The sequence below is a fragment of the Oncorhynchus mykiss genome, chromosome 22, assembly GCF_013265735.2.
Source record: "Oncorhynchus mykiss isolate Arlee chromosome 22, USDA_OmykA_1.1, whole genome shotgun sequence".
Lineage (NCBI taxonomy): Eukaryota > Metazoa > Chordata > Actinopteri > Salmoniformes > Salmonidae > Oncorhynchus > Oncorhynchus mykiss.
Genome location: NC_048586.1, coordinates 7,855,975 through 7,867,500, shown reverse-complemented (window position 1 = coordinate 7,867,500; position 11,526 = coordinate 7,855,975). Strand labels below are relative to the sequence as shown.

At 41.4% G+C, this 11,526-nt stretch overlaps 1 protein-coding gene across 11 annotated transcripts in view; it reads left to right on the top strand.

Annotated features, from left to right (window-relative positions):
• arhgef7a (Rho guanine nucleotide exchange factor (GEF) 7a) overlaps positions 1–11,526 on the top strand; it is a 113,774-nt gene that overhangs the window by 37,595 nt on the left and 64,653 nt on the right. For 9 of the 11 annotated variants that reach the window (XR_005038780.1, XR_005038777.1, XR_005038779.1 and 6 more), the window contains exons 19-21: positions 2,045–2,147; positions 4,018–4,072; positions 4,236–4,359. Coding sequence is in view for 3 of the 11 variants with exons in the window: in XM_036958596.1 (XP_036814491.1) it covers positions 2,045–2,147; positions 4,018–4,072; positions 4,236–4,358 (281 nt within the window). In the remaining 8 variants the exon portion in view is untranslated. Of the gene's footprint in view, positions 1–2,044; positions 2,148–4,017; positions 4,073–4,235; positions 7,492–11,526 lie in introns of those variants that run through there. The other 2 variants (XM_036958597.1, XM_036958595.1) reach the window with 1 other exon arrangement.

Sequence of the window (11,526 nt, the reverse complement as noted above, 5' to 3'; positions counted from 1 at the left end):
ATGCACTACAATATTCCTTCAACAGCTAAAAAACAGAAAGATATATTAAAAAACCAGGGGGTTGTCTTTAGCGTTCCGGACCTCACTGAGACCCGAGCGTCAGACTTGAGTATTTAGAGTTTAGAGTTTGTATCAACAAAATCTACTGCCTACAAGCCAACATGGGAAGTCTGTTTTTAGAAACCCCAATGAATTAGTGAAGGTAACCATTGGTCATACTACTCAAAGGACGACGAAATTAGAGTTCTGTGGATTAAATGAAACAGTCAAGCCTCTGTGTTCTAGGACACAAATCTGTGTTCAAAACTCAACTGTGGCGTCTTGTAGGACCAGTAAAAACTCCAGGCCCTAAGCAGAGGCTCACAGTCTTCAATGCCAGTGTCATCAAACCTGGCAGGTCCAGTCTCTGTGTCCCAAGTAGGAAACGTTTGTTTCAAACAACACCAATATCCTTTACCACATATCCTGCCTTGCTCTTCCGTGCGCTAATAGCTATTTTTGTGATTCCTCTCTCCCCGCTGTTATTGTTACAATATATGGAATATACTGGTTTGTGTTATTTATATATTTATAAAAATGATTTGTTTATGGTCCGTAAATTATTTTGTATAACGTATGTGATTTTTAAATTATTTTATTTCACTGTGTATGTAAATGTTTACAACTGATTTGGGTGAACTTAGTCTCTCTCTCTCTCTCTCTCTCTCTCTCTCATGAACTGGTATCACTAAAGTTTAATTTACACTGGATATTGAGCGTGGTTTGTTGGGATACATTTTTGCACAATCTCTGTGGCAGAGCATTGAAATGTGTTCAATATGAACAGTTCTGTTTCTGTACTCCCCCTTACCGGCCTACTACCCCCAGTGTGTGTATGACATCATACTGTATGGTGTGGCCTAGTTATCATGCTTGCCATAGATGTGCCAGTACAGTACAACTCATCCATTGTGTAAATCTACCATTTCCGTGTTCAGATAGTGTCAACGGAAAGAGAAACCTAGTCTTGCGGGAGCAGCCATGTGCGATACTTATTCATCAAGACAGGTGGACATGGACAAAAAAAGAATGGACACGTGTCTCTTTTGTACATAGTGGATGCAAATGGAAGAAAATAAGAAGACAAACAGTTGTTATATGAGTATTTGAGCTAAGAATAGGACTGTCCTCATGTTTTGTGTTCTGCTTTGTGACTGCGGTAAAAATAAAAAAAAATGAAAACAGAGAGGCAGGGGGACTGCGATGTTCAACTGTGTCCTCTGTGCTTTCCAATGCTGTATATGACCTGTCCCACACCTGTGATCAAAATGTCTTACCTATTGACCTACCTACAAACGGCACCTACAGAGTATTTGTTATATATATATACAGATTGATGTATATGACAAGAGTTCCCAAACGCTGTATCATTGAGTTTTGAATAAATCTGTCATTTGTTAGCTGTTGTTATTTTGGGTGTTTTGTCAGAACATTATTTCACTGTGTTGGATGTCACTGTCATCAAGGCTCCAGGCTGAACCATCGGAACAGGAAATGTGAGAACAAAATGGTGTCTTTTCTCTCATGAATATACGCTTGATGTTACCGTGTTGTTTTTGGTCTGCAACAGAGAGCGGTGTGGTGAGGTAAAACCAATGAGGGGTGAACGGATCAGGATGATCTGGATGTAGTGTGCCTCTCTCTCTCTCTCTTTTCTTCCTTCTCTGCTCTTCAACTTGGCTCCTCTGCCTCCTCTGTCGTTGTGTCTCGTGGTTCTGTGTATGCCTAACTAACCCACAGCTTCTCCGCCATCTCCTGTGTTTGTATCCTGTCGTGTCTATTTTGCTTCCGATACCATGTAGGCGATCACAAATCAGCACCAATCAGGAACTCAATCACTTATGTGAGATAAACTGTGGGTAGACGTTGCCCTTGGCTTAAGCACAGATCTAGGATCAGGTTACAGAGCTAGGATTCCACAATTCTAACCTCAGCCTCTAGGGGTTGGAAGTCCAAACTTACCTTGGATCAGCGTATCTAGCGTGTTGTGTTGTGTTTGGAACAGGGACGATGCGGAGGGACACAGGGCTGCAAGTCATCATCCCTGGAGAGGAGAAGATCATTGTGGAGGAGACCACGAGCAACGGACAGACTGTAGTCGGGGAGAAGTAAGACCTCCACCTTCCGTCCTCCTTCTCTTCTCCCTCTTGTTCTTCCTCCTCCTCCTAATCCCTACTTCCTCTCCCACACTTCCTCCCCTCCTCCTCTTAATTTTGGTCAGGGATGAGTATCTTGGTCACCTCTGAGAGTTTCTGTTGTCATGTGCTGGAGGAAATTCCCAAATGAAAATGGGATGGTGTTTTCATAAGAATGCTTCTGTTTCTGAACGATTAAGTACTAGTTAGTATGCAGACAAGTGCAGTACTGTGTGCATACACAGTGTCTTCAGAAAGTATTCAGACCCCTTGACTTTTTCCACATTTTGTTACGTTACAGCCTTATTCTAAATTCTTGTTTTGTTTTTTTTCTTTACCCATAACGACAAAACAAAAACAGGTTTTTAGACATTTTTTCTAATTTATTAAATATAAAAAAACTAAAATCACACTTACATAAGTATTCAGACCCTTTACTCAGTACTTTGTTGTAGCACCGTTGGCAGCAATTACAGCCATGAGTCTTCTTGGGTATGATCCTACAAGCTTGGCACACCTGTATTTGGGGAGTTTCACCCATTCTTCTCTGTAGATCCTCTCAAGCTCTGTTAGGTTGGATACGTAGCTTCTCTGCACAGCTATTTTTAGGTCTCTCAAGAGGTGTTCGATCAGGTTCAAGTCCGGGCCCTGGCTGGGCCATTCAAGGACATTCAGAGACTTGTCCCGAAGCCACTCCTGCGTTGTCTTGGCTGTGTGCTTATGGTCATTGTCCTGTTGGAAGGTGAACCTTCGCCACAGTCTGAGGTCCTGAGTGCTCTGGAGCAGGTTTTCATCAAGGATTTCTCTATACTTTGTTCCGTTCATCTTTGCCTTGATCCTGACTAGTCTCCCAGTCCCTGCTGCTGAAAAAACATCCCCACAGCATGATGCTGCCACCACCATGCTTCACCTTAGGGATGGTGCCAGGTTTCCTCCAGACGTGATGCTTGGCTTTCAGGCCAAAGAGTTAATCTTGGTTACATCAGGCCAGTGAATCTTGTTTCTCATGGTCTGAGAGTCTTTAGGTGCCTTTTAGTGAAGAGTGGCTTCTGTCTGGCCACTCTACCATAAAGGCCTGATTGGTGGAGAGCTGCAGAGATGGTTGTCCTTCTGGAAGGTTCTCCCATCTCCACAGAGGAACTCTAGAGCTCTGTCAGAGTGACCATCAGGTTCTTGGTCACCTCCCTGACCAAGGCCATTCTTCCCCGATTGCTCAGTTTGGCCGGGCGGCCAGCTCTAGGAAGATTCTCGGTGGTTCCAAACTTCTTCCATTTAAGAATGATGGAGGCCAGTGTGTTCTTGAACCTTCAATGCTGCAGACATTTTGTGGTACCCTTCCCCAGATCTGTGCCTCCACACAATCTTGTCTCGGAGCTCTACAGACAATTTTGACCTCATGGCTTGGTTTTTGCTCTGACATGCACTGTGAACTGTGGGACCTCATATAGACAGGTGTGTGCCTTTCCAAATCATGTCCAGTCAATTGAATTTACCACAGGTGGACTCCAAACATGTTGTAGAAACATCTAAAGGATGATCAACGGAAACAGGATGCACCTGAGCTCAGTTTCGAGTGTCATAGCAAAAGGTCTGAATACTTATTGAAATACGGTATTTCTCTCTGAATTTTTTAAATTAATTTGACTGTTTTCGCTTTATCATTATGGGGTATTGTGTGTAGATTGCTAAAAAAAAAAAAGGACATATTTGATACGTTACAGCCTTATTCTAAAATGTAACAAAATGTGGAAAAAGTCAAGGGGTCTAAATACTTTCTGAAGACCCTGTATATAGTCATGTATTTGCCTCTAGGATGGTATTAACCATGTGTGTTGTGTTGAAGGAGCCTTGAGGATGTAGTGTACGCCCTGAGGGACGAGGTACAGGAGCTCAAACAGGTGAATGTCCGCTCTGTGTCACCATCCCACTGGCTTATAACGGCTCTATGACAGCTCATGACCGCTTACGACACCTGACATTACACTGTTATGATGGCTGAAGTAGTAAAACTACAACCGAATGCTTGTGGAATATTCAAACTGACCGTTGACCCCTCAACAGGACAATAAGAAGATGAAGAGGTCACTGGAGGAGGAGCAGAGGGCACGGAAAGATCTGGAGAAAGTGGTCAGGAGGGTCTTAAAGACTATGAACGACCCCACCTGGGACGAGACTAACTTATGAGGTGTGTGTGTGTTCATTTGAGATGGTGTGAGAGTGAATTGTGTGTGTGTGTGTGTGTGTGTGGTGTGCTAGTGTGTGATGGAGAAACATGTGTGAGTGTGAATGAGTGTTTGCTTGCGGAAACGTGTGTGTGTGTGTGTGTGTGTAACTAGGACCCTGAGTTTTCCCTGGTCAGGTCACATGGCTAGGAAAAAGTTGTGGCTCCACCAATAACAATGAGGAACGTCTGTGGATCTCTCCCTAAACCAACATGGACCTGGAGTCTTCCCTCTCTCCCTCCCTCCGTCTCTGTTTACAAATGATACTCAGCAAAGCATTACAGCTCTAATGGTACTGTACAAAACAACTCCTCATTCACCTCTTCTCTACTGTTATTTAATTACTATGAAATCTATCCGTTTTAATGTCTTATATTTCCATTGTCTTGTGGTATTCTGTGTAAGGACTTGTAGCGGCCTGCCTTGTGGTTGGGCCTTGTGTTGTCATTGATCGGTGGGTCAGTGGGGATTTGTAAAGAAATGGACTGGCTGGTGTTGGTACTGACTGGTATTGGTACTGACTGGTATTGGTACTGACTGGTATTGATATTGGTATTGGTACTGACTTGTATTGATATTGGTATTGGTATTGGTACTGTCTGGTATTGATATTGGTATTGATATTGGTATTGGTACTGACTTGTATTGATATTGGTATTGGTATTGGTACTGTCTGGTATTGATATTGGTACTGACTTGTATTGATATTGGTACTGACTTGTATTGATATTGGTATTGGTACTGACTTGTATTGATATTGGTATTGATATTGGTATTGATATTGGTATTGATATTGGTATTGATATTGGTACTGACTTGTATTGATATTGGTATTGGTACTGTCTGGTATTGATATTGGTACTGACTTGTATTGATATTGGTATTGGTACTGTCTGGTATTGATATTGGTATTGATATTGGTACTGACTTGTATTGATATTGGTACTGACTTGTATTGATATTGGTATTGATATTGGTATTGATATTGGTATTGGTACTGACTTGTATTGATATTGGTATTGGTATTGGTACTGTCTGGTATTGATATTGGTACTGACTTGTATTGATATTGGTATTGGTATTGGTACTGTCTGGTATTGATATTGGTATTGATATTGGTACTGACTTGTATTGATATTGGTATTGGTACTGACTTGTATTGATATTGGTATTGATATTGGTATTGGTACTGACTTGTATTGATATTGGTATTGGTACTGTCTGGTATTGATATTGGTATTGGTATTGGTACTGACTGGTATTGATATTGGTACTGACTTGTATTGATATTGGTATTGGTACTGACTTGTATTGATATTGATATTTGTATTGGTACTGACTGGTATTGATATTGGTACTGACTTGTATTGATATTGATATTTGTATTGGTACTGACTGGTATTGATATTGGTACTGGCAGGTATTGATATTGGTACTGACTGGTATTGGTATTGGTACCGACTGGTATTGGTACTGACTGGTATTGATATTGGTATTTATACTGTCTGGTATTGATATTGGTATTTATACTGACTGGTATTGATATTGGTATTTATACTGTCTGGTATTGATATTGCTATTTATACTGACTGGTATTGGTATTGGTATTTATACTGTCTGGTATTGATATTGGTACTGTCTGGTATTGATATTGATATTTATACTGGCTGGTATTGGTACTGATATTGGTATTTATACTGTCTGGTATTGATATTGGTACTGACTGGTCTTGATATTGGTATTTATACTGGCTGGTATTGATATTGGTACTGACTGGTATTGATATTGGTACTGACTGGTATTGATATTGGTACTGATTGATATTGATATTGGTACTGATTGATATTGATATTGGTACTGATTGATATTGATATTGGTACTGATTGATATTGATATTGGTACTGATTGATATTGATATTGGTACTGATTGATATTGATATTGGTACTGATTGATATTGGTACTGTCTGGTATTGATATTGGTACTGTCTGGTATTGATATTGTTATTAATACTGGCTGGTATTGGTACTGACTGGTACTGGTACTGACTGGTATTGGTACTGACTGGTATTGATATTGGTATTTATACTGGCTGGTATTGATACTGACTGGTATTGATATTGGTACTGATTGATATTGATATTGGTACTGATTGATATTGGTACTGTCTGGTATTGGTATTGGTACTGTCTGGTATTGATATTGTTATTAATACTGGCTGGTATTGGTACTGACTGGTATTGATATTGTTATTAATACTGGCTGGTATTGGTACTGACTGGTATTGATATTGTTATTAATACTGGCTGGTATTGGTACTGACTGGTATTGATATTGTTATTAATACTGGCTGGTATTGGTACTGACTGGTATTGATATTGTTATTAATACTGGCTGGTATTGGTACTGACTGGTATTGATATTGTTATTAATACTGGCTGGTATTGGTACTGACTGGTATTGGTATTGTTATTAATACTGGCTGGTATTGGTACTGACTGGTACTGGTATTGGTACTGTCTGGTATTGATATTGTTATTAATACTGGCTGGTATTGGTACTGACTGGTATTGATATTGTTATTAATACTGGCTGGTATTGGTACTGACTGGTATTGATATTGTTATTAATACTGGCTGGTACTGGTACTGACTGGTATTGATATTGTTATTAATACTGGCTGGTATTGGTACTGACTGGTACTGGTATTGGTACTGTCTGGTATTGATATTGTTATTAATACTGGCTGGTATTGGTACTGACTGGTATTGATATTGTTATTAATACTGGCTGGTATTGGTACTGACTGGTATTGATATTGTTATTAATACTGGCTGGTACTGGTACTGACTGGTATTGATATTGTTATTAATACTGGCTGGTATTGGTACTGGCTGGTATTGGTATTGTTATTAATACTGGCTGGTATTGGTACTGACTGGTACTGGTATTGTTATTAATACTGACTGGTATTGGTACTGACTGGTACTGGTATTGGTACTGTCTGGTATTGATATTGGTACTGACTGGTACTGGTACGCTTTGATGTAAATATGAACATTGCTAAGGTATGAAATAAAATGTGTTTTCAGCGACTCCAAACCTCGTCCTTGTACTGCAGAAAGACTGATGATGACGATAATGATGAATTTAATTTACGTAGCGCTTTTCCAGGTGCTCAAAGCACTTTACATTCACACCACATCTACCACCATTTTGCAACACCCACCTAGGTGATGCCACGCTAGCCGCTCTGCGGCAGAAAGCTCACCGTACATCCGCTACTATCCGTCTGTGTACTGTATCTCTAACTAGTGTCAGTGTCTCATAGCCTCTCTGTCACCCAGCTTATCAGGAGTCACCAAGCAGGTAATGAACCAGGGTGACGCTTCAGGACCACATGTAGTATGCATGCATCCCAAGTGGCACTCTGGGCTCTAGTCAAAAGTAGTGCACTATATATAGGGAATAGGGTTCTATAGGGGCCTGGTCTAAAGTAGTGCACTATAAAAGGAATAGGGCTCTGGTCTAAAGTAGTGCACTATATAGGGAATAGGGTTCTATAGGGCTCTGGTCTAAAGTAGTGCACTATGTAGGGAATAGGGCTCTGGTCTAAAGTAGTGCACTATATAGGGAATAGGGTTCTATAGGGCTCTGGTCTAAAGTAGTGCACTATAAAAGGAATAGGGCTCTGGTCTAAAGTAGTGCACTATATAGGGAATAGGGTTCTATAGGGCTCTGGTCTAAAGTAGTGCACTATATATAGGGAATAGGGTTCTATAGGGCTCTGGTCTAAAGTAGTGCACTATAAAAGGAATAGGGCTCTGGTCTAAAGTAGTGCACTATATAGGGAATAGGGTTCTATAGGGCTCTGGTCTAAAGTAGTGCACTATGTAGGGAATAGGGCTCTGGTCTAAAGTAGTGCACTATGTAGGGAATAGGGTACCATTAGAGATGTAATCTTCTCTGATAAACACAAACTAACATGTCTGAGTACAGGCTGGGTGCTAGGGGCCTCTAGGAGATCTGATCATGTTGTGTAGGGGGGCTGTAGTCTGCCTGGTTGAAAGGTAAGAATGACATTTGAAGAGATCAGGACATGACATTCTACGGGTATTTATGAGGCAACGTGATATGAAGGCTTGGGAGCATGATAACAACAACCATGATGGTGATCCAAAGGAAGGGAGGTTGGTTCTCTCACACACACACACACACACACACACACACTGGCAACAATTTAAGCAGGGAAGCATGGGGTGATGAAGACATCTTCTCCTTTCTCTCACTCCTTTGGAAAGTAAGTTGTGTGCGTGTGATTATATCCCACCTTATCGATGTGACAAGCCTATCAAAGACCTTTGACCTTTCTGACTCTCCTGCTTTGGTTTCTAAAGGAAAAGGCTCTAATTCTGCTGGTGTCGCCTCAAAGGCTCAAATGTCATCCTTTATCAACGTACCGCCATCACCTTGTTCCCTGATTGGTACTGGCTAAAGTCACACTTTGTCTTCTGTTGAACTACAGTGCCTTGCGAAAGTATCCGGCCCCCTTGAACTTTGCGACCTTTTGCCACATTTCAGGCTTCAAACATAAAGGTATAAAACTGTATTTTTTGTGAAGAATCAACAACAAGTGGGACACAATCATGAAGTGGAACGACATTTATTGGATATTTCAAACTTTTTTAACAAATCAAAAACTGAAAAATTGGGCGTGCAAAATTATTCAGCCCCCTTAAGTTAATACTTTGTAGCGCCACCTTTTGCTGCGATTACAGCTGTAAGTCGCTTGGGGTATGTCTCTATCAGTTTTGCACATCGAGAGACTGAATTTTTTTCCCATTCCTCCATGCAAAACAGCTCGAGCTCAGTGAGGTTGGATGGAGAGCATTTGTGAACAGCAGTTTTCAGTTCTTTCCACAGATTCTCGATTGGATTCAGGTCTGGACTTTGACTTGGCCATTCTAACACCTGGATATGTTTATTTTTGAACCATTCCATTGTAGATTTTGCTTTATGTTTTGGATAATTGTCTTGTTGGAAGACAAATCTCAGTCTCAGGTCTTTTGCAGACTCCATCAGGTTTTCTTCCAGAATGGTCCTGTATTTGGCTCCATCCATCTTCCCATACATTTTAACCATCTTCCCTGTCCCTGCTGAAGAAAAGCAGGCCCAAACCATGATGCTGCCACCACCATGTTTGACAGTGGGGATGGTGTGTTCAGCTGTGTTGCTTTTACGCCAAACACAACGTTTTGCATTGTTGCCAAAAAGTTCAATTTTGGTTTCATCTGACCAGAGCACCTTCTTCCACATGTTTGGTGTGTCTCCCAGGTGGCTTGTGGCAAACTTTAAACAACACTTTTTATGGATATCTTTAAGAAATGGCTTTCTTCTTGCCACTCTTCCATAAAGGCCAGATTTGTGCAATATACGACTGATTGTTGTCCTATGGACAGAGTCTCCCACCTCAGCTGTAGATCTCTGCAGTTCATCCAGAGTGATCATGGGCCTCTTGGCTGCATCTCTGATCAGTCTTCTCCTTGTATGAGCTGAAAGTTTAGAGGGACGGTCAGGTCTTGGTAGATTTGCAGTGGTCTGATACTCCTTCCATTTCAATATTATCGCTTGCACAGTGCTCCTTGGGATGTTTAAAGCTTGGGAAATCTTTTTGTATCCAAATCCGGCTTTACACTTCTTCACAACAGTATCTCGGACCTGCCTGGTGTGTTCCTTGTTCTTCATGATGCTCTCTGCGCTTTTAACGGACCTCTGAGACTATTACAGTGCAGGTGCATTTATACGGAGACTTGATTACACACAGGTGGATTGTATTTATCATCATTAGTCATTTAGGTCAACATTGGATCATTCAGAGATCCTCACTGAACTTCTGGAGAGAGTTTGCTGCACTGAAAGTAAAGGGGCTGAATAATTTTGCACGCCCAATTTTTCAGTTTTTGATTTGTTAAAAAAGTTTGAAATATCCAATAAATGTCGTTCCACTTCATGATCGTGTCCCACTTGTTGTTGATTCTTCACAAAAAATACAGTTTTATATCTTAATGTTTGAAGCCTGAAATGTGGCAAAAGGTCGCAAAGTTCAAGGGGGCCGAATACTTTCGCAAGGCACTGTATACCTGCATAAATACAAGGGAACATAAAACCTAGATTTTTCCTCTGTAACACCCAGATCTAACACTCAGATTGATGCTAGCCAGGACAGGTTTACTTTCTATTCTACACTGAGCAAAAATATAAATGCAAACGGCAAAAATTTCAAAGAGTTTCAGTTCATATAAGGAAATCAGTCAATTGAAATAAATGAATTAGACCCTAATCTATGGATTTCACATGATTAGGAATACAGATATGCATCTGTTGATGACAGATACCATAAAAAAAGGTAAGGGCGTAGATCAGAAAACCAGTCGGTATCTGGTGTGACCACCATTTGCCTACAGCAGCACAACACATCTCCTTCGCATAGAGTTGATCGGGCTGTTGATTGTGGCCTTCGGAATACTGTCTGTTTCCTCTTCAATGGCTGTGTGAAGTTGCTGGATATTGGCGGGAACTGGAACACGCTGTCGTACACGTCGATCCAGAGCATCCCAAACATGCTCAATAGGTGATATGTCTGAGTATGCAGGTCATGGAAGAACTAAGACATTTTCAGCTTCCAGGAATTCTGTAAAGATCCTTGCGACATGGGGCCGTGGATTATCATTCTGAAACATGAGGTGATGGCGGTGGATGAATGGCACGACAATGGGCCTCAGGATCTCGTCAAGGTATCTCTGTGCGTTCAGATTGTTGTCAATGAAATGCAATTGTGTTCGTTGTACGTAGCTTATACCTGCCTGCCCATACCATAACCCACCTGCCACCATGGGGCACTCTGTTCACAACATTGACATCAACAACCCGCTCGCCCACACGCCGCCATACACACTGTCTGCCATCTGCCCGGTACCGTTGTAACCGGGATTCATCCGTGAAGAGCACACTTCTCTAGTGTTCCATCGATGGTGAGCATTTGCCCACTGACGTCGATTACGATGTCTAACTGCAGTCAGGTCAAAACTCTGGTGAGGACGACCAGCACGCAGATGAGCTTCCCTGAGACGG